General features: G+C 37.8%; 1 protein-coding gene across 1 annotated transcript; it reads right to left on the reverse strand.

Moving 5' to 3' along the window:
• Window positions 1-335: 335 nt before the first annotated feature.
• On the reverse strand, window positions 336-23370 carry LOC128659733 (oocyte zinc finger protein XlCOF26-like). Its single transcript, XM_053713313.1, has 3 exons — window positions 23285-23370; window positions 3226-3341; window positions 336-1807 (listed from the first exon to the last, which is right to left on the reverse strand). The coding sequence occupies exons 2-3, from the start codon at window positions 3242-3244 to the stop codon at window positions 780-782; spliced, it is 1047 nt and encodes a 348-aa protein (XP_053569288.1). The 5' UTR covers window positions 3245-3341; window positions 23285-23370; the 3' UTR covers window positions 336-779.
• Window positions 23371-23977: the final 607 nt, after the last annotated feature.

Raw genomic sequence — 23977 nt, forward strand, 5'->3', positions numbered from 1 at the left:
GACAACGCCGACTGCTAGAGGAGCTGTTAATATGAGTCAGGATGGTTTTGCAGAGAGAACTCTCACTGCACCTCCGGACTCTAACATTCGTCCAGGCCCTCACCGAGAGACTGACAGGAATACTTAAAACTCCCATCCCATGCAGAAGAGTACTACCCTCTATAAAAGACATTCAAAAATAAAATAAAATTAAAAATAAATCAAATTAAAACATCTGACACTTCTCTGCCAACCTCCTGGGACGAAAGGCAAAGAATGACTGGGGGATGAGGGGAGTATTTGAGCCTTTGGCTGGGGTGTCTTTGCCTCCTCCTGGTGGCCAGGTTTTTATTTACCACAAGTAATGAATTCAGCTGTGGACTCTTTCCCATTAGGAAGAAAAAATTCCATCAACATGCAGGAATCAATGAGTACGCTGTCCTATTAATAAACAACACTGGGGGTGCTTTGGTGGTGAATGTTTGTGTAAACTTGTCAGTATGAGGACAGAGTTGTATATTCCTGTTTGGTGTTTGGATTCTATCCTATTGATATGACAGAAACTGAGGTGCACATATATAGAGGAATAAAGGACAGCAGGAGAGCTCTTCCAATATGGAGATTTTGTAACTAGGATTTAGAAAGTATTATTTCCAATAGGAGCCTTTTTTGACTCTTCTATTTAGGGAGTTTGTCCTCTTTAGGATAATTTTTAAAAGGTTTCCACACTTTGCTTTTAAGTTTATTTGTGAGTAAATATGTTGTGTTTTGTGATACCTGACTGACATTGGATAACTTTTTCAACTTTCTAAACATGTGAAAGGTTTTTCTCCTGTGTGAATCCTTTCATGATGTTTAAGAGTTTTCTTTACTGTAAAACATTTTCCACACTCTGCACATGTGAAAGGTTTTTCTCCTGTGTGAATCCTTTCATGAGTTTTCAGATTACTCTTTTGTGTAAAACATTTTCCACACTCTGTACATGTGAAAGGTTTTTCTCCTGTGTGACTCATTTCATGAGTTTTTATATCACTCTTGTTTGTAAATCCTTTTCCACACTCTGTACATGTGAAAGGCTTTTCGCCGGTGTGAATCCTTTCATGAGTTCTCAAATGACTCTTTAGTGTAAATCCTTTTCCACACTCTGTACATGTGAAAGGTTTTTCTCCTGTGTGAATTCTCTCATGAGTTTTCAGATTACTTATTTGTCTAAAACATTTTCCACACTCTGTACATGTGAAAGGGTTTTCTCCTGTGTGACTCCTTTCATGAGTTTTCAGACTACTTTTATGTGTAAAACTTTTTCCACACTGTGTACATGTGAAAGGTTTCTCCCCTGTGTGGGTCTTTTTGTGATACCTGAGGCTTCCTTTAGATGTGAAACATCTCTCACATTCTGTACATGTGTAAGTTTTCACAACTGTGTGAATTGTATGGTTTTCAAGGAGATGCAAATTACTTTTCAAGCTTTTCTCACATTCTGTAAATTTGAATGGTTTCTTATTTGTATGAACCATTTGGCTAGACGTAAGACTTTTCCCTTCTTTGAAATGTTTTGAGTACTCAGTGAATGTGTGTGGTTTATCCTCTGGGATAATCATTTCACTAGATAAGGCATAAATGTTGTCCTCTTGTTTGATGACTAAATTACTCTCTGTACATAATGATTGCTGCCCAGTTCCTGCCAATTCTCCATCTCCTTTAAATATCTGCTGTGATTTCCCCAATGTTTGTGAATAGTCATTAGTGTCTAAGATGTTTGGAGTTTGCGGTATCATTCTGATGCTTCCTGTAGTGACAGATGGATATGAACTATTGACGTGTTTGTCTACATAAGAAAAAAAGGAATAAAGAAAATAAAGAAAGTTTATTCTTTATAATGGAATCCATTGTCTTACACAAATCATATTATTTATTTACACTCCATAAAATGTCTTCTGTTTGTGTTCATTTTTAAATTGATTAACCTGTAAATCACAAATTAAAACAGAAGACAAATAATGTAAATATTTCTACATCACAATAAACTAAACCACTGATTACTAATTAAAACAATTATAGGGCCCCATTAAACAAGGTGCAGGTGGATAATGTTCTCAGCCAGGGAAAAAGTACATCTGTATTCTGGGCAAGAGTGGTAGCATCCACCATCCTCATTTAACATTGCACAAGCAAATGCACATACAGCCCTGCCCGGCTCATGCTCAACCAGTGGGGTGAGAATATGATGTCCTAATCATCACAGACTAATTATCAGTGCGAGATGTTTTTTAAGGCTAAGGAGCAGTGATCTTATGATACTTTTTAGCTTCTGGCTGTGGTTCTTTGAATTATATAATCAGCCAAAAACTTTATTACTTTTAATAATACTCATAATTAGGCACATAAAACAGTGGCGGTTCTGGGGTGGGGAACACTCACTGGGGAAGTTGTGGGTGTAACACACATGGGAACAATGCAAAGTATTGGGATATCAGCACCGCTGTGTAGTGCAAGATGTGACAGAGTATGGCTGCTATACTCCCAAAAGCTTATGAATCACAGAGAGTCACCAGCACTATAAAACGTAGAATTTTTTTATTCAGGAATCATAATCATACAGCGACGTTTCAGGGATTTAACCCCTTACTCATGCTACTGACACTGCTAGTTTACACAATATTTATACCTTCAAACTTGGCGCCAAACTGACCTCACAGGGCCCTATGGCTCCACCAAGTGGTGGCCTAAAAAATGGCATACATTGTTATAACAATGAAAGACAGTGTCAAATACTTAAAAACAAAAAGGAAACAAATAGATATGATGTTTTAGTATAACATTTAACAAATTCTACCCAGTATAGCAACAATACTAGATAGTAAACAATTTATGCAATATAGAATTGGATATATTTAAGTGCTATTCCTAAGTTTTTATAAGTATAGTCACACATTAACAGGCACTGAAGGGTTAAATCCCCATTGCTGTATGATTATGATTCCTGAATAAAGCATTTCTACGTTTTATAGTGCTGGTGACTCTCTGTGATTCATAAACACATGGGAACAAGGTAGGCATAAGTGTAGTTATGGGAGTTCCATGAGCTGGGTCAGGGCAGGGGAAGGTAGAGTTGCAGGTGATCTGAGAGCAGGTGTTGACTGTTCTTAAAAGATGCAGATATAAATATAATAGTTTATATTTGTTTAATGAGTGATCTATTCTATTTCCAAAAATGAAAGTCAGCATAATATCTATTTTACTCACCTAACACATATGAGTTCATGCTGATAACAGGCTCCAATGTCTGTGCTCAGGAAGAAGGTTCCCTTATTCACTCAAGTTACATCAATACCTGATATCTCTCAGTGCTCTGGCCGTGTCTGTAAAAAGTATATTAAATGGTTTAGACAGATAATAATAAATAATGGTTCTGATTAACTGTACATATGGTATAATTAAAGGCACACATAACAATTCATGTGATACAGATCAGCTGTTTAGGTTATTACATATGTGCTATTGATTCAGCACAAGCATTTAGTACAGTTAGCTCTGTGGGTGTTACAGTTGTACGTTAAATATTAATCTTTCCAGAACCTTACAAAATAAGCTCAGGAGTAGACAATTTATTTATGAGTGGGACAAACCACAGCCTTACAAATATATTATAATAATTTTCCCCCATTATTTATATCAAAGAGCTGCACTCACACAAATGTTAAATACGAGTTGTTTATATGTAATTTTAATCTAATACTACAGTATTGATATTGTACTTCCTACAGATCCTCACTGTCAGACATTTTGAATTTACTAAAAATAAAATGTGTAACAAAAACCACACACAAATAGTGATAATAATACAGAGCAATATGCAGGAATATAACCAAAGTGACAAGAGTCTTTAATGGAGACAGAACCACAAATACAAATAGTTCATACGATGTTCCTCAGAAGGAAGAGAAATAAACACATCATAGCATAATACTGTGTAATCTTCATTCCACAGATGGAAGGCAGACCCAGAATACTCACATTAGTTAGAGCTTCAACAGCACAAGGTAATCAGCTCTATTGTGCAGACCCCAGGCAGACTGGATACAGACCCAGACAAATGCTTAAAGGGATACTGAACCCACATTTTTTCTTTTGTGATTCAGATAGAGCATACATTTTTTTTTTTTTAATTATTCTTTATTAACCAACAAAATACGATATTATACAATAGTACAGACTTGATTCATAGCAATATTAAGAAAAGAAAAAAAAACAATTGTCATCATCTGAGGGTTCAAACAGTTTCAACAACAACAAAAAAAGAGCAGGCTATATTAAATAGCATTTAACCCACAGTTTTCCCCACAGAGAAAAAAGAAGAAAATTGTTTTCCTTCAAGTCTGAAGATGAAAAGAAACATTATTACCTTGAATCACCTTGTGTTGGGAAGAACAAAATAACATAACCAAAAACTAACCACAAAACAAAACCGAGGAGAAAAAAAGGAAGAAAAGAGAGAAAGAGAAAAAAAAAAAAAAAAAAAGGAGATAAGGCTAGAGGTGTTCCCCTCTCTCGCCGCTCCGTCTACCAAATGCCTAACAAGATCAGTTCTGAGTTTTGAAAGGGGAAAATCATGTATTCTCTTTCGTTTTCAGGAAGTGACTTAATGTATACTCCCCATTTATTAAAGAAATTCCTTATATCCTCTTCACTATCAATGTCTGTATCCTTTTGTTCTAGTAAACATTGTTTCTTAAGACAGTTTTGAATTTCCGACACACTTGGTACAGAACGCATTTTCCATTTTTTGCATATCAAATATATAGTGGCTAATATGGAAATGGAAACCAATTTGTCATTGGGATGATGCTTGTTTAAGTTGTCAATGCATAATATGACCTGGAATAGGGTAAGGGATATGGGTGGAATTTTCAGTACCCTATTCAGCCAGTATTCTAATTTACGCCAAGTGTTTCTCACTTTTGGACAGAACCAAAACATGTGCTCTATGTCAGCTGCTGGGAGAGAACATTTAGGGCATTTATTAAAGCCCGAATTATGTACCCTGAAGCCCTTTTCCGGAGTGAAATATGCTCTGTGAAGCAACTTAATACGCGCTTCCCGCCATGTAGCAGAGAGGGTTGTCTTAGCCACTTTACCTATAGAGTATTGCAGAGTTTTTGGGTCAGCCCTGTTCTGTGCTAAAAGTGAGGTCCATGTTGAAGCAATTCTTGTCAGATTTAAATTACCCCTGCTAGCACCCAATAAATGATAGCCCACAGAGATAGACATACAATGAACCTTCATAAGTGTGAGCCAGTTTTCAAGTTTGCCTAATTTCCAGCCCCAACCCTCTTCTCTAGTTATTTCAGACAGAAAATGTCTTATCTGTAAGTAGGCGAAAAAGTCTTTATTAGGTAAGTTAAATTCCCCTTTCAGTACTTCAAATGTTTTAATGATTTTTCTATCGCCGTCTATCAGCAAGATCATTTTATTTAGCCCGTTCTTGTGCCATCTATTAAAAACCTCAGAATGTAATCCAGGTTGAAATTTTGGATTTCCTATCAGGGGATGGTAGTGCGAAACCTTAGAATTAATTAAAAAAAAAAAATGATGCTATTTTCCACCATGCCCTGATAGGATTGTAGATGACTTTTAGTCTTTTAATTTCTGAAGGTAGCTCTTTAGGGGGGGAGTGTATAAGTGCTAAAGGGAGATAGGGACCACAGATGTTGGTCTCCAGATGGTTATTTAGGATATAGTCTTTAGACAAAATCCAGCCAGCCGCTATTCGTGCCAAGAAGCTGAGGTTGTACGCTCTGATGTCTGGGAGTGCTAGGCCCCCAAACTCACGTGGAAGGGAGAGTTTGTTGAGAGATATTCATGCTCTTTTCCCCTGCCAGAGAAATTGTCTGATTAAACCATTAATCATCCGTACATCCTTTTCAAAAATAATTACTGGGACATTCTGAAGTATGTATAACAGTTTTGGGAGGAGGATCATTTTAACTAGTGCTACCCGTCCCGAAATTGAGAGTGGCAAACTTTGCCATGTTCTAAGTTTTTCCTTAAATTGCCTAACAATTGGAGGAATATTGAGTTCATATAGCTTATCAGAGTTCACCAGAGTTTACTCTTTTGAACGGGTTTTCCAGGTATGAGTCACTTTTCCTACGAATCCAGAGAATTTCTGATTTGGATACATTTATTTTGTATCCTGAAAAGGTGCCAAACTGATCGATTATCTGCATTAATTTTGGAATATTAATTTTAGTATTTGATAGATACAACAAAACATTGTCTGCATATGTTACGCTCTTTTTAACAAACCCAATAGGCTCCCTGTCAGTACTCTTTGATATTATCACTGAGTTCGGAGCTCATAGTTACTACAAGGTAAATGTCACCAAAATGGAGGCTTTACCAGTATACATTCCAGCATTTGAATTGGATATACTACAAACATCGTACTCCTTCCAATGGTCACGAACCACCATTCGACATTTGGGGGTACAACTTGGTCCAGACCCGAAATTAGTTATTTCCGTTAACTATACAAACCTTATTAAAGAGGTTACTGAGCTCACCTCCTCGTGGAGTCTTAAAGAAATTTCATGGCTGGGCCACATCGCCTCCTTCAAAATGACGATCTTGCCAAAAATTCTGTACTATTTTCGCTGTATCCCTCTTAATGTACCTACCGCTCTAATAGATAAGCTCCAATCTCTTGGGCAACACTATATCTGGGATAGGTCCAGGCCCCGGGTAGCGGCGAAAGTACTCCAAAAAAGATATGAACATGGAGGAGTTGCAATGCCTAGCATACGTGGATATTATGAGGCGGCCAGGCTTACTCACATCACAGCGTGGGCAGACAGGGGGGAACAACAGGGCTGGAAATGCATAGAAACATTGGCCCTTCCTCTGGGCCTAAAGTTGGCAGACTTACCCTGGATCCCTAGTCACTGCTTTGACAGCTTGGGACTACAAAATGTCATTATCAGAGATAATCTGAAAGTTTGGTATAGCCTTAGAAATCTACGCGACATCGCCCCACACCCGTCTCCCATTCATTCTATACCAGCCTTACTGGCGGCTCTCCCTGACACACACATACAACAGTGGAGTGAATGGGACCTGAAAGTGGTCTCCCTTATATACCTCTCAGGCACCCTAATCACACCCCATAATATAAGTACAATTATCCCAGAGCCCCCCCCGTGGGCCTCTTTTGAATACTCGAGGCTTTATGCTTTTATGACATCTTGCGGATTCCCCAAAGCCCTAAACAGGCCCCTGACTAACTGAGAAAAGCTATGGCAACTCCCTATTAGGACTCCTAGGCTCATATCGTTCCACTATGATCTCTTACAGTCGTCCACTAACAAAGACAGACCCTGGCAGCTAAGGGCCTGGGAGGGAGATTTATCCAGACCTATTTCAGATAAAGACCTATCTAGAGCTATGACGTTAACTAAAAAGACGGTACACTGTGCAAATACATTGGAGGCCTACATGAAATTATTCCTAAAATGGTACTATACTCCCACGAGGCTGTCACAGATGTTCCCTACAACGTCCCCTTTATGTTGGAGGGAGTGCATGCAAAGAGGCTCAGATATGCATATTTGGTGGGACTGCCCAAAACTGGCACCTCTCTGGACACAGGTAAAAACCCTCTGTGCTAACCTTGGGCTCTCTATTCCACTCACTCCTGCAACCGCCCTTCTACACATTTTCCCGAGGAGCGTTCCAACCCACGTTTCTAAATTGGTCATCTTTGTCCTAGCGGCCACGAAACTGGCGATAGCAAGGGCCTGGAAACAAACCCATCCCCCAGATGTTACAGTTGTTACATCTATAATGCAGGTGTACGCCAAAATGGAACAAAGTTTCTATTCCAGTATGGACAAGGAAGAGCTATACTGGCAGATTTGGGAGTCCTGGTTTAACCACCAGGGAGCTCAAAGCTAAATTCCTGGTCGAATTAAAGGTTCTAGTCACTCCTACCACCATAATTAAACTTCCACATCCAGTTGAGATATGCTAATTAGCCAATAACACCCGTTTTTTTTTAAACTTCCTAACATAAAATGATCGCCCCCCCTCTTTTTCTCTTGTCCTACCCCCTTTCCCCCCCCTCCCTCCCCCCCCCCCCTCATATAACATGAGAGCTCATACTCCTTCTTCCCCCGCCTCTTTCCATACCAGGCCTCCCCCGCCTGGAGATGCGCACTACAATTACTAGTTGAAGTAAACGGACAGGTACTCCTAAGCTGACTTCACGAAATTCCTAGAAAGTTGAGTTACTGTGAAGGACTGAAGTACTACTCGGTCCCTGTATTCTAAGTCTGTTCATACTGTTCGTAAATGAGGTTTCCATAACTGATATATTTCTTTGTTCACGTTAATCGAAAATGAGGTTTATATGGTAGATATCTTATTTCATACTTGACATGCTCGATCTATATGCTCAGTATTTTCATTAATAGCTATGTCTACTGTGTCATTACAACGGCATAATGTTTATGTGTATGTTAACCTGTTGGTCACCTGCGTTGTGACATCTGTTGTAATGCTTAATCCTCAATAAAAAAACCTTTATATTAAAAAAAAAACCATTGTCTGCATATAGACCTATTTTCATCTCATGATTTGAGATCTTTATTCCCTCCAAACTTTGCCTTATCATGATTGCCAGGGGCTCAATAGCAACATCAAACAAAAGTGGGGAGAGAGGGCAACCCTGGCGCGTTCCTCTTTCAAGAGTTATTGGTAGGGATACAATTCCATTGATTATCAGACTTGTGGCTGAGCTTTTATAAAGATTCTCTACGAATTCAGGGAATTTACCCTTAATTCCAAATTTCAACAGGGATGTAATTAAGATGTTTAAATGTAACAGAATCAAACACTTTTTCTGCATCGATGGACAGAATAGCCATGTCCGGTGCCCCAGGGTCTTCCTCTCTCCCCGCCCTGTTCAGAGAAGTTTTTTCAAAGTATTCCAATGTGGCCAATACCTCCCTGATTTTGGCAGAGGAATTTCGTCCGTTCAAAAAGCCAGCTTGATCCGGATGGATTACGTTTGGTAAGATTAGCTGTAGTCTAGATGCTAGAATAGACGTTAAAACCTTATAGTCTGAATTAAGTAAGGCTATTGGTCTATATGATTCTTTAAGCCTCGGGTCCTTCCCTACTTTAGGAATTAAGGTCACGTGAGAAGAGGAGAATGAAGCTGAAACTGGTTTGCCATTAATATAGGAGGTCATTATATAAATTTGTTAAATACGGGGCGATTTCTGCAGATAGTATTTTATAGAATTCACTGGGTAGTCCATCCGGACCAGCTGCTTTATTAATGGGCAGTTTAGAAATTGCCACATTTACTTCTTGAACAGATATAGAGGAATTGAGACTACTAATACAATCGTCGGTTAGTGAGGGACTTATGATCTTGTTCCAAAACTCTGCAGATTTATCTTGATCATAACCTTTACAAGAGTATACATCTTGATAATATTCCACCAGTGCAGATGCGATTTTATCGGGATTTGAGATTCGCTCACCCTTATCTAGAAGTTCTTCAATATGGGGTTGTTTTTTTTCGCTATTGACCAATCTAGACAACATCTTTCCAGATTTATTCCCAAATCTGTAGAGTTTAGCCTGAATTTTTAGTTCTTTTTGCACTTGCTGGGTCAAGATAAATGTATCCCTGGTTTCTTTAGCTTGCACATACTTAGCCCAGTTTAGGGCGTTTTTTTGCAGCAAGAATTTATTATATGAATTAGATAGTGCCTTATATATTTCTTTTTCTCTTAACTTCAATTTCTTGGTTAGAGCTATATTATAGGCTAAGATTTCTCCTCTGAGAACCGCTTTAGCGGTCTCCCAGAGCAATTCTGGACGTTCAATATACTCAGAATTAAACCGTATAAATTCCTCAAACTTAGACCTAAGACGGGTTTTAAATTTCATATCCGTCACTAGGTAGTGTGGAAAATAAAAACGCAGAGATTTGGGTCGTGGATGTTTAAGCTGAATATCCAAGGAAATGGGGGCATGATCTGATATAAATATAGGAGCGATTCTTGCTTGCACCGTTATAGATCCTAAGCGCTCGTCTATAAGAAATTGATCTATTCGTGAGAGTTTTATGTGCTTTTGAGAGACAGGTAAATTCCTGAGTATCCGGGTTCTGAGTTCGCCAGATATCCCATAATGCTAAATTTTGCTTTATTTTCTTAATCATTTTAAATTCTAGGTTATCCTTTTTATGTTTTTTCTGTTTCATGGTTTCTCGAAGCCTGTCTAGCAGGCATTGCGGTGCCATATTAAAATCCCCTCCGATAATGAGGTGCCCCTGTCTATACAGTAGAAGTTTAGATTGTATTCTATTCCAGAATTCTGGATCAAAAGTATTAGGGCCATAAATATTACATATCGTATACATTTCCTGGGCGATTTTTATTTTTAGCAGAACATATCTTCCCTCCGGATCGGGCTCACAGTGGACAACCTCAAGCTGGGTCTTTTTCCCAATTAGAATGGCTACTCCCCTTTTTTTAGCAACACTTGGTGAATAGAACACTTCTCTAACCCATGAGGCTCTAAGTTTAGAAGATTCCTCTGAGTTAAGGTGTGTTTCCTGAATTAACCCTATATCCGTCTGAGATTTCCTTAATTGTGTCAATATGGTTTTCCGTTTAATAGGGGTAGAGGTCCCTCCCACATTCCATGATACGATCCTAAATTTTTCTATTTTTCTGTGTTTTTAAAACTTATCTGGAGCAGGGCAGAGAGGGAGGGGAGGGGACAGAGAGAGAGAAAGAGAGAGAAAAAAAAAAGGGGGGGGGAGCCCTAACAATTTCCCTGGATACCCCATCTATCCCTAGCTAGGGGGTCGGCCTCACTATTGAGCCTACTCTGGCGGAACTAACCCTTCCGGTGCTAGTGAATCCAATGATGTAAAGAATTTCTCGGCTGTATGGGCCTCCACAAAAAAATGTGCTACTTCCTTCACTGTTACTTTGAATTTAGCTGGAAAAATTATAGTGGCATTGAAGCCATGTTTTATGAATTTAGTGCAGATAGGTGCCAGGTCTCTCCTTTTTGAGGCTGTTTCAGCCGAGAAATCCTGAAAGATTAGGATTTTAGCACCATCAATAGTGAGTGGTTGAATTTTATGAAATTGTTGTAAAAGTTTAAATTTTATCTTGATAATTAAGTAATTTTGCAATTATAGGTCTAGGCCTGGTAGAATTATTGTTAGATGTGCGAGGTGGTCCGAGCCTGTGTGCCCTCTCTACCAAGACTTGACGATATGTCGGCGGAAATTTAAGGGCTGCAGTTAGAGTGTCCGAGATAAAGAGGCCTAGATCCTCATACTGTTTCTCTTCTGGGAGACCTATTATTCTAATGTTATTCCTTCTGCTTCAGTTTTCTAGGTCTTCTAACCTGGATAGAGTTTTCTGAATATTTCTGCTCATATTCTCAAGCTTAGAGCCAAGTGACATTGTAAGGTCTTCTAAATCAGACACTCTCTGCTCAGCCTCCTGTAGCCTTGCTAAAAATTGTCTAATTTCTTGCGTAAGAAAAGATATGTCTTGTTTGATTTCCGCCTTCAAGGCGTCAAACTTGGGGGAGAGGGCCTCTGAAATACTGGCAACCAAACTTTGGATATTTAATACTTCAGGCATAGCTGTGTTTAGTAAAGCTGGTTGGACGTCAGCAACTGGGGCCTGCGTGCCCTTAGGCTTTCTGTCCCTGTGTCTAACTGCCATAGCTGGGAAGGGTGTTTTGGCAGGTATGCCAAGAAACTTATCCATGTACCGAATGTGATTAAGTGATGGTGAAAAAGTGCTGCAAAAATTGAGAAAACAGTTTCAGGTGTCTAGCATGTGAGCATGTGAGGAGAGCGGGGGAAAGGTTTATTATAGGTTACAACATATAAGTGTTTAATTTATGATTAATCTTAGTGGGGAGGACAGTGTATTGTGGTGCCTAACTATACTTAAGTGAGTGAGGATTACCAGGATGGTATCGATTACTAGAAATAGGAATTGATCTAATTAAATTCAAAACACAGAGAGTGAGCCAAAACTTTTGGCAGAGAGTTTTTTAGGACATGTTAAGCCTAGGAGCTAGGACTATTTAGAGATGTGAGATAGAGAGAAAAAAAAAAGAAGAGGGGAGGTAAATAGAATGACAGTTTTATATGTCAAGGTGTGTAACTTCCCTAGAACAACCTCTATGCTCAGTAAAAGAGTGGACAACTCTAATGCCAGAAATGCCAGAGGGGTTTCAGATATAAACCAGTAGAGCCTTAGTATAGTCTCCTTGCTCAGGTGTTACTTAGGAAACAGTGATATAGAGCTGCCAGCCACTAATTAAAAGCAGCTGCTAGATAATGATGGATTTCCCTATGGCAGCCTAAAAAATACCTAAGGCAGATATAATCAGCTAGCACGTGAGGGGTTAATTAGCTGAGGTATCAAAGAAAGATAAGTGACCCCCTTACGCCATTTGGCCCTGCAATTGGACTGCCTTACAAAGGAATAAATAAGTTTGTAGCGGTATAGAACTAGGTCCTCTATGACAAAGTGTATGTCAATTATTGTACTTGAATGTAGACCTTAGGAACCTTACCTTAACATCACTTAGCCACTGTATTACAGTTTTCCCTTTTTTTTTTTTTCCCCCCTTTTCTCTTTTAAATGACATAAAACAGTAAAAATTTCTTATGCATTGTCATACTACAAATCAATATATTCTCATTGAACCAGATAAAATTATATCAAGAGATACATTTTAGTCAAGTAGAAGTATCATTTTTGTGACTCTTATACCAAGAAAAAAAACATAGTTTCTTATAGTACAGTCTAAATATTTCTAAACATATACTTAGTGTACCTAAACAAATAGTACTCATCAAAAAATATTGTGTCAATCAATAGGTGATTAGAACTTATAACTATGTAGCACATTCAGCTGCTGTTTGGTAGGTGCAAGAAAAATTACTTTAACTTTCTAGTGTTTAAAGTTTAAATGACACAAGAACCTTGTATGTAGAAAACCCACATTCAGTGAACTAGAGCATAAATCAGGGCAACAACCATTGGTTACTGAGTACAGATATAAAACAATTTTTATGTAACCCAGAATAATGCAGGTTTCTTGTAAAGCAGTCTGTGTTGTTCTAAATATAGACTCAGTACACTTAAGCCAATAGTGCACAAAGTAATTTGCTGTATCAGAAGGTAATTACATTCCCGTAACTAGATGCAGCGTATTTAATCAGATGTAGACAGTTTATCAGCCAAGGGTGGCCTCACAATTAGTTATACGGCTATTTTCCCCCTCTTTTGGATAATCTTGAATCAATATGTGAGTTCAGGGGTTTTATGCCGCACTATTCTAGCAAGTGAGAGTTTTTCCAGAAACCCATACAGTAGCATAAGTTATGTCCCATAATCTTCTAAAGTCTCTTACTCGGTGGCCGTCCTTGGACAAGATGTATCACGCTTTAAGCCCTGGTAGCCCCCTCCGTATTTCTCCACTTCCCCCTCTAGAGATTATCAAGTGGTGAGGCTACGAAGAATGCCAAAGACAGTGCACTGTAGAAGAAACTCACCCCTTCGTATGTTGTCCGCCGGTGCTGTTGCCAGCCTCTGTGTCCCTGATGTACAACTCCACCCAGAGAGAGTCGTTTCCACCGCTTCCTGTTCCACTGTGCTGTGAGGCTTCCGTAGTCAGCTCCCCTCACGCATCATCGGTGGGAGGGGAGAGATCAGTGTCGCACCTGACACCGCAGCCAGCCAGGGAGAAGCAGCCCCCACACCAGAAACCTGCTCCAGGGCCAGGACCGGCTCCCTCCCACGCAGCACCGGTGGGGGAGGGAGAGGGGGAAAGAAGGGGCCTGTCAGCGACACAGCAAGAGAAGCCGCAGGACAGCAACAGGTAGGATTGAGATGGCACAGGAGATCAAAGTTCATCTACCGGGGTCTACTAGAGTGTAGAGGGGGGGAAAGGATTTTACCTAGGCAAGGTAGCAGAGTTCCTCGGAGAGGATGAGTGGGGACCCAGATCACAATGTGAGACTGGAAGGATAAGATGGAGGTCCGTTTTAGGATGTAGGCAGCAAGTAATTGCTACCTGTATCGAAGGTCCAGATAGCTGGGGTTTTACAAAAGCCAGTGGGATGACAGGCCACTGGAAAGGGTTCCGGATCAGATCTTCTTAACTGTCCTGGGAGAGATAGCCCCCAAACTAGGGGCAAGACGCGAGAGATCCACCGCCAGAGTCTGTAGGACTGGAGCTGCAGCCTGAGCCACACCTGCGTAGCACACCAGTGTAACTCCACTTTCACCGGAACCAGCCACGCCCAAACTCAGGGCATGCCTAGAGCATGCAATTTTAAGCAACTTTCTAATGAACTCCTATTATCAATTTTTCTTTGTTCTCTTGCTATCTTTATTTGAAAAAGAAGGCATCTAAGTTTTTTTGTTTCAGTACTCTGGACAGCACTTTTTGATTGCTGGATGAATTTATCCACCAATTAGCAAGGAAAACCCAGGTTGTTCACCAAAAATGGGCCGGCATCTAAACTTACATTCTTGCAGTTCAAATAAAGATACCAAGAAAATGAAGAAAATTTGATAATAGGAGTAAATTAGAAAGTTACTTAAAATTTCATGCTCTATCTGAATCACGAAAGAAAAAATTTGGGTACAGTGTCCCTTTAAAGCAAATGTACAATTTATTAAAAACAAAAGACAAACCTCTTGTAGATCACTAAGGGTAACCGGTACAAACATACACAGATACTATGTGTGTGATAGTCCGTTGTTACAGACCGCATGAAACCTCTTGTAGATCACTAAGGGTAACAGGTACAAACATACACAGATACTATGTGTGTGATAGTCCGTTGTTACAGACCGCATGAAACCTCTTGTAGATCACTAAAGGTAACAGGTACAAACATACACAGATACTATGTGTGTGATAGTCCGTTGTTACAGACCGCATGAAACCTCTTGTAGATCACTAAGGGTAACAGGTACAGACATACACAGATACTATGTGTGTGATAGTCCGTTGTTACAGACCGCATGAAACCTCTTGTAGATCACTAAGGGTAACAGGTACAAACATACACAGATACTATGTGTGTGATAGTCCGTTGTTACAGACCGCATGAAACCTCTTGTAGATCACTAAGGGTAACAGGTACAAACATATACAGATACTATATGATAGTCCGTTGTTACAGACCGCATGAAACCTCTTGTAGATCACTAAGGGTAACAGGTACAAACATACACAGATACTATGTGTGTGATAGTCCGTTGTTACAGACCGCATGAAACCTCTTGTAGATCACTAAGGGTAACATGTACAAACATACATAGATACTATGCGTGTGATAGTCCGTTGTTACAGACCGCATGAAGCTACACACTGTATCTGTAGTCTTTCTGTACCGGGTAGGTACCCCTCCTTGTGACCAATTTGTACAGTGCTTAAACGATTCCACATTTTGTATGTCCTTTAACTTTTCATGGTCAGTAGTGAGTTGTCTTAAATCACACTGCAAGGGGGGTGGGAGAGAGAAAGGAGCTAAAATGTTAAATTTGAATAGTTATCTAGGACCCCGATAAGAAAAGAAAGCCTTTGTGTTTACATAGATTGATAACATAATGAGATATGATCTCTCAGCAAGCTCAGCCCATTAAAAATGTTAAAAAAGTATATAATATCAAAATCAACAGATGCATACTAACAATAAAATGTAATAAAACTTACTATGAATTTATAAAGAGGAGTAGATTTATTTCTGACATTTGGTTCTGCACCTGTATCATGTGACAGTGATCAGCCAATAACAGACTGATATCTGTATATAATATAAACTCTTGCACATGCTAAGTAGCAGCTGGTGTCACATAACCTGTGTTTTATAAACATTGTGTACAATTTGTTCTGCACCTGTATCATGTGACAGTGATCAGCCAATAACAGACTCATATCTGTATATAATATAAACTCTTGCACATGCTAAGTAGCAGCTGGTGTCACATAACCTGTGTTTTATAAACATTGTGTACAATTTGTTCTGCACCTGTATCATGTGACAGTGATCAGCCAATAACAGACTCATATCTGTATATAATATAAACTCTTGCACATGCTAAGTAGCAGCTGGTGTCACATAACCTGTGTTTTATAAACATTGTGTACAATTTGTTCTGCACCTGTATCATGTGACAGTGATCAGCCAATAACAGACTCATATCTGTATATAATATAAACTCTTGCACATGCTAAGTAGCAGCTGGTGTCACATAACGTGTGTTTTATAAACATTGTGTACAATTTGTTCTGCACCTGTATCATGTGACAGTGATCAGCAAATAACAGACTCATATCTGTATATAATATAAACTAATAATCATCAAAGCAAGAATGTGTTCAGAACTAAATAATCCCCGAGTGCTCAAGACGTATATCGAAGCACACAATAATGGGGAATTCAGGTCCCAATAATCAGTGTATCAATCTTGGACCCCGGTCAATATAGAAAGTCACTCAGGTTGAAACAGAGTCCATTGTCCTATGGAGAGAATAAAGTCCCCAAAATATCAGAGTATCAAAGTGTGTCCCAGAGCCTAGTAGTCACGGGTGGAAATGTCAGTTCACAATGTTTCGTCTGCGATCAACTCTTACCCTCCACTAAGTTGGTGGGGTGCCTGGGAACACTTCCGTACTTCTCCTCGAATAGGAGATGAAACCCTTCCGAGGGGGTGCAGTCTGTGTTTCCCTTTTCGGCGTGCCTCAGAGAGATCCGGCATGGAGACGTTTCCTTAGCGCATCACCCGTGACGTTGCAAGGCTGAACCAAGTGGTATTTCCTGGGGGGAGGGGGATCCGTGAGGACAAGAAGCCGGCTCTGTATCCCAAGAGTGGCTTATGCAAGTGACTGGTGCAATAAAGCGGTAAGCCCAACCGCTAAAGGAACATAAAGTCAAAAAAAAAATTTATGCACCAATGAGGCGTAGTATCTGCTGAAGTAAAAAGTGTTTATTGTACAATCCAAGAGTAGTGTACAAACAAAGTCATGCGTAGATGCGCTTCATCGGAGGCTAATTCGAATCTAATTGTGACAGCTTTTAAACAAACATTCTACCAATCATTTGAGAGTTTGAATATGAGCCAATGGTGTGGCTATCCAGTGCAGCTAATATATACATAAATCTGTTCAATGATGAACGTTAATATGTTGTTTATATTTCAATAAGGTATAACTGTTCTGGGATGTCAGACCATAAAAATTCTTAGCTCATATTAGGCATATATATATGTATAATCAATGTATATAGCGAAAATGTATACATTCTAAAATATCCATCAGTGACAAGCAATAAATATCTAAGCAAAATTAACATGCAAGCTGAAGACATATGGTGAAAAATTGTGTATAGTATAAACACTTATACTTAACGTCATACATATGATATCTTATATAGTCGCTTCATAGTGTTTGCCTAGGAAATGACCAGTCACTGCTAGTAAAACATAACAAAAATATATAATGAATATCCTTTGATAAAAAATAATGCATAATACATATACATCGCTCATATTCAAGAAAATGTAAAGAACAAAGAATAAAAATACAAATGGCATTCAAACAACTAGTTAAACATTCTATCCCTATATTCAGTTATATAACACCACAAAAATGTTATATACAATCCTTCTATATAATTGACCCTAAATTTACACAAATTAAGCTATTTGTTATTACCTAATGTCCTTATTAGCTAGAGCATAATCTAATGTCAGTATTTAAGATTAGCTAAAAATGAGGTCCTGAGTAATCATCTCAAATTAGTGTGTTGTCAAAAATTAAGGCTGGTAAATAGGAAAATGTTATTAGATGTAGGGAGTGAATGAAAATAAGTAAGAATATAAAATATAGAAATAAAAGCTCCAGTTCTAGCTTTATTTTATTCTTTGTTCTCTATAATATATTTTATTTTTTTCTACTTTTTTATTCCTTCCTTAGAGTATGTCTGCCTCATTCTTTATTGTTTATTTTATTTCTATATTTTATATTCTTACTTATTTTCATTCACTCCCTACATCTAATAACATTTTCCTATTTACCAGCCTTAATTTTTGACAACACACTAATTCGAGATGATTACTCAGGACCTCATTTTTAGCTAATCTTAAATACTGACATTAGATTATGCTCTAGCTAATAAGGACATTAGGTAATAACAAATAGCTTAATTTGTGTAAATTTAGGGTCAATTATATAGAAGGATTGTAAATAAAATTTTTGTGGTGTTATATAACTGAATATAGGGATAGAATGTTTAACTAGTTGTTTGAATGCCATTTGTATTTTTATTCTTTGTTCTTTACATTTTCTTGAATATGAGCGATGTATATGTATTATGCATTATTTTTTATCAAAGGATATTCATTATATATTTTTGTTTTGTTATGTTTTACTAGCAGTGACTGGTCATTTCCTAGGCAAACACTATGAAGCGACTATATAAGATATCATATGTATGACGTTAAGTATAAGTGTTTATACTATACACAATTTTTCACCATATGTCTTCAGCTTGCATGTTAATTTTGCTTAGATATTTATTGCTTGTCACTGATGGATATTTTAGAATGTATACATTTTCGCTATATACATTGATTATACATATATATACTGGATAGCCACAACATTGGCTCATATTCAAACTCTCAAATGATTGGTAGAATGTTTGTTTAAAAGCTGTCACAATTAGATTCAAATTAGCCTCCGATGAAGCGCATCTACGCATGCGCGAAGCGCGTCAGGCGTTCTCCACTTTGTTTGTACACTACTCTTGGATTGTACAATAAACACTTTTTACTTCAGCAGATACTATGCCTCATTGGTGCATAAATTTTTTTTTTTTGATTTTATATAATATAAACTCTTGCACATGCTAAGTAGCAGCTGGTGTCACATAACGTGTATTTTATAAACATTGTGTACAATTTGTGCTGCACCTGTATCATGTGACAGTGATCAGCCAATAACAGACTCATATCTGTATATAATATAAACTCTTGCACATGCTAAGTAGCAGCTGGTGTCACATAACCTGTGTTTTATAAACATTGTGTACAATTTGTTCTGCACCTGTATCATGTGACAGTGATCAGCCAATAACAGACTCATATCTGTATATAATATAATCTCTTGCACATGCTAAGTAGCAGCTGGTGTCACATAACGTGTGTTTTATAAACATTGTGTACAATTTGTTCTGCACCTGTATCATGTGACAGTGATCAGCCAATAACAGACTCATATCTGTATATAATATAAAGTGTTTCACATGCTAAGTAGCAGCTGGTGTCACATAACGTGTGTTTTATAAACATTGTGTACAATTTGTTCTGCACCTGTGTCATGTGACAGTGATCAGCCAATAACAGACTCATATCTGTATATAATATAAACTCTTGCACATGCTAAGTAGCAGCTGGTGTCACATTACCTGTATCATGTGACAGTGATCAGCCAATAACAGACTCATATCTGTATATAATATAAACTCTTGCACATGCTAAGTAGCAGCTGGTGTCACATAACGTGTGTTTTATAAACATTGTGTACAATTTGTTCTGCACCTGTATCATGTGACAGTGATCAGCCAATAACAGACTCATATCTGTATATAATATAAACTCTTGCACATGCTAAGTAGCAGCTGGTGTCACATAACGTGTGTTTTATAAACATTGTGTACAATTTGTTCTGCACCTGTATCATGTGACAGTGATCAGCCAATAACAGACTCATATCTGTATATAATATAAACTCTTGCACATGCTAAGAAGCAGCTGGTGTCACATAACGTGTGTTTTATAAACATTGTGTACAATTTGTTCTGCACCTGTATCATGTGACAGTGATCAGCCAATAACAGACTCATATCTGTATATAATATAAACTCTTGCACATGCTAAGTAGCAGCTGGTGTCACATAACCTGTGTTTTATAAACATTGTGTACAATTTGTTCTGCACCTGTATCATGTGACAGCGATCAGCCAATAACAGACTCATATCTGTATATAATATAAACTCTTGCACATGCTAAGTAGCAGCTGGTGTCACATAACGTGTGTTTTATAAACATTGTGTACAATTTGTTCTGCACCTGTATCATGTGACAGTGATCAGCCAATAACAGACTCATATCTGTATATAATATAAAGTGTTTCACATGCTAAGTAGCAGCTGGTGTCACATAACGTGTGTTTTATAAACATTGTGTACAATTTGTTCTGCACCTGTATCATGTGACAGTGATCAGCCAATAACAGACTCATATCTGTATATAATATAAACTCTTGCACATGCTAAGTAGCAGCTGGTGTCACATAACGTGTGTTTTATAAACATTGTGTACAATTTGTTCTGCACCTGTATCATGTGACAGTGATCAGCCAATAACAGACTCATATCTGTATATAATATAAACTCTTGCACATGATAAGTAGAAGCTGGTGCCACATAACGTGTGCTTTAAAAACATTGTGTAAAATTCAATAATGGAAATATATTTGAAACAATTTTTTTATATTAAAAATAAACCTAAAGGGGAAATCTCCCATACATTTTATTCTCTTTTATACACTGTTATAAAAAGTCATTAGAAACACATTACAAGGAACAGCAAAGTCACAATTAATGTAATTACCTTTCTATTTACTTCTATTATTGAGTCTGATTTGTTCTATTAGAGACCTTTGTGACAAAGCATACAATGCACTACAGTGCGCTCGCTGCTGATTAGTGGCTGCACATACAAACCTCTTGTCATTGGCTCACCTGATATGTTCAGCTAGCTCCCAGTAGTGCATTGTTGCTGCTTCAATAAAGGATACCAAAAGAATGAAGCAAATTTCATAATAGAAGTAAATTGGAAAGTTTATATCTTCTAACTAAACAATGAAAAACATTTTGGGTTTTGTTTCCCTTTAAGGGAAACCAAATTTACAGGACACTGTCCCTTTAAGTCTGTGATCATGTGACATTAACAGCAGCAGCTGAAGGTGCAGAATACACTTACTAAGGTCTTTACTAACAACAAGAATCAGTCACAGATCAGTGGGATAAACGTTCTGACGATAAACAGGTGCAGCTAATAGAAATAAGAAATGTATTATAAAATAACCTCATTAGAAATAAAATAATATGCAGATCACAAGATATTTATCATTAGATCAGTATATGTGAGAGACCGAGGCTACTGAAATATAACTGAAAATAAGCTGAGTGATATTTATTACTGAAGCAAATAGCAGCTTCAAAATCATTGTAAACCCTTAATGAGAGTGACGTGCCCTGTTAAGGGATTGTCTGTCTGTAATAGAGCGAGTCTTGCCGCACTATTAGACCCTACTACACTCTTGCTAAAATAGCGCAGTCTCACAGTTGGCAGCGAAACCGTACTATTATAAAAACAACCCCCATAGAAAGACCAGCGACTTCATTAAGAGATTAAATTAAGAATTGGTTAATCTACGCTCTACTGGTAATTATAAACTTATAGGGAAATACAGGATTCTGGTTGGCTGATACTTATAAATCTGTTGCTCATTGGATAACAGGAACAACCCCCACAAATGTATTATTGGACAGACCCCCTCAAGCTTGAAAATATGGTTTGGTTCTGCTACAAACATTCATTTTACAAAATGCTATAGTCAGGGTTTGCACATTACCGTTTAGCAGAAGCTCTGTAAGTATGAAGTCTCTCTGGTTCCTCCTGTGATATCACTGAGTGTTACACAGATATTTATACTAATGTGGGAGTGTCACCTTTCTCTGTGTGACTCACATGAGTACAACTTGCCAGTTGGGAGACAATGAGAGGGTCACACCTGGACTTTTGTTCTCATATAGAGGTCTATTGTCCCCTCTGGTGCCACATGAATACAGAGTCCCTCTCTCCCCCTCAGGGTGCGATTATCATATGGATAAGTAAGGAGGAAACAAACTGTTTATTTAAATGTGAGAGATTTTTCTGTTGTGTCCTAAAATATCCCAGGATACAGCTTTAAATTATGTTTTATTGATGGAGATTGTTATTTTAACAGAACTTAGTTGAAGATGTTTAATATTAACATGTTATTCGATACATATCAGATACAAAGCTATCTATTATTTAAATATTTAAATAATAGTATTTAAATACTAATATTTTGACCCTTTTATTATTTGTTCACTAACTGTCAGACAGATTACGAGTTGGGCGTTATGACTCAAATAGCATCAGTATGGGCCATAACACTTCATTGTCCCTAACGCTGCTATTACAAGTTTCCATAGCGCCACAAATATCCACATCTTCGCTCAAATACATAACGCTCACCCAGACCCAGTAGTTATTGATATACCAATAACAAAAAAAATCACAAATCACTTAAAAAAGATTACACAAAGTACACTTACACTCATACAAACACTATACAATATTTTATTTTTAATAAAAAATATTTAATTTCAAAATATAATGGATCAAAGTTACCAGATCTCGGTGTTTAAAAAAAACACTCACAAACCCGTTTTACATTGACTTACATAAACATACGGGAACATACACTCATATAGCTACATCTAACTACAAATATCATCACATATATACACAAATCGATACATACAAACAATATACAGCACATTACGTACACAAAACATTTTTTTATTTTACGAAATGAACACGATTTAGCTACTTTTTCACAGAAGCACATGACGTCACTCGCTTTACGCTCAACACAAGTGTTGGATTTTATTTTTCTTGAAATTTCTCACCTCCATTGGCTTCTATGGGGAATATGTGCTTGTGCACGCGACCGGCAGATTCCCCTAAAGCACACAAAATTTTTAGCCTTTCAAACTCGTAATAGCAGCGTTAGAATTGTGGCGCTAATTCATTCATTCTTGCATTGGTACCGCTATAACAAATAGATCAAGAAATGAATATTTCCCTATGGAGTTATGGGTTTTACTTGTGTGAAATTCACTACAACATCACAATCTTTCTGGAAATTACATTACATCAACTATAAATCACAAACAATTCTATCATCACCAATACGAAGTCGGTTTCAACAATTAAATCATATTTAAACTGAGAGAAAATATACTTTTTAAAGATTTCATTATTCACAAACAGTAGGCAATTATAAACACGTCTCATTTACGTATATTAAAACATTTCATTTATTCAAGTTATATCTAGATAGGCTCACCAGATGATGATTGATGGATGCACATACATGCCCTTTGTCATTGCCTCATACAACTACATTGGAACGTTGTTTAACATTGGATTCTCTATCGGAATCATGAAACAGAAATTATGGATTTAGTGTCCTTTAACATCAAGATTTAACAATTATATATCATTAGGAATTACATACAACATAACATATCATTAGAAAATATTAACTCTTCACTAGCACAGAGAGTAGCACAGTGTGTATTAACCCTTCACTAGCATAGAGAGCAGCACAGTGTGTATTATCCATTCACTAGCACAGAGAGCAGCACAGTGTGTATTAACCCTTCACTAGCATAGAGAGCAGCACAGTGTGTACTAACCCTTCACTAGCACAGAGAGCAGCACAGTGTGTGTTAACCCTTCACTAGCATAGAGAGCAGCACAGTGTGTATAAACCCTTCACTAGCACAGAGAGCAGCACAGTGTGTATAAACACCTTTACTAGGACAGAGAGCAGCAGAGAGTGTATAACCCTTTCACTAGCACTAACAATTATACAGCAGAGTATTAACTATTCACTAGCACAGAGAGCAGCACAGTGTGTATTAACCCTTCACTAGCACAGAGAGCAGCAGTGTGTATTAACCCTTCACTAGCACAGATATGCACAGTGTGTATTAACCCATCACTAGCACAGAGAGCAGCACAGTCTGTATTAACC

This window comes from Bombina bombina, chromosome 5 (genome assembly GCF_027579735.1).
Source record: "Bombina bombina isolate aBomBom1 chromosome 5, aBomBom1.pri, whole genome shotgun sequence".
NCBI lineage: Eukaryota > Metazoa > Chordata > Amphibia > Anura > Bombinatoridae > Bombina > Bombina bombina.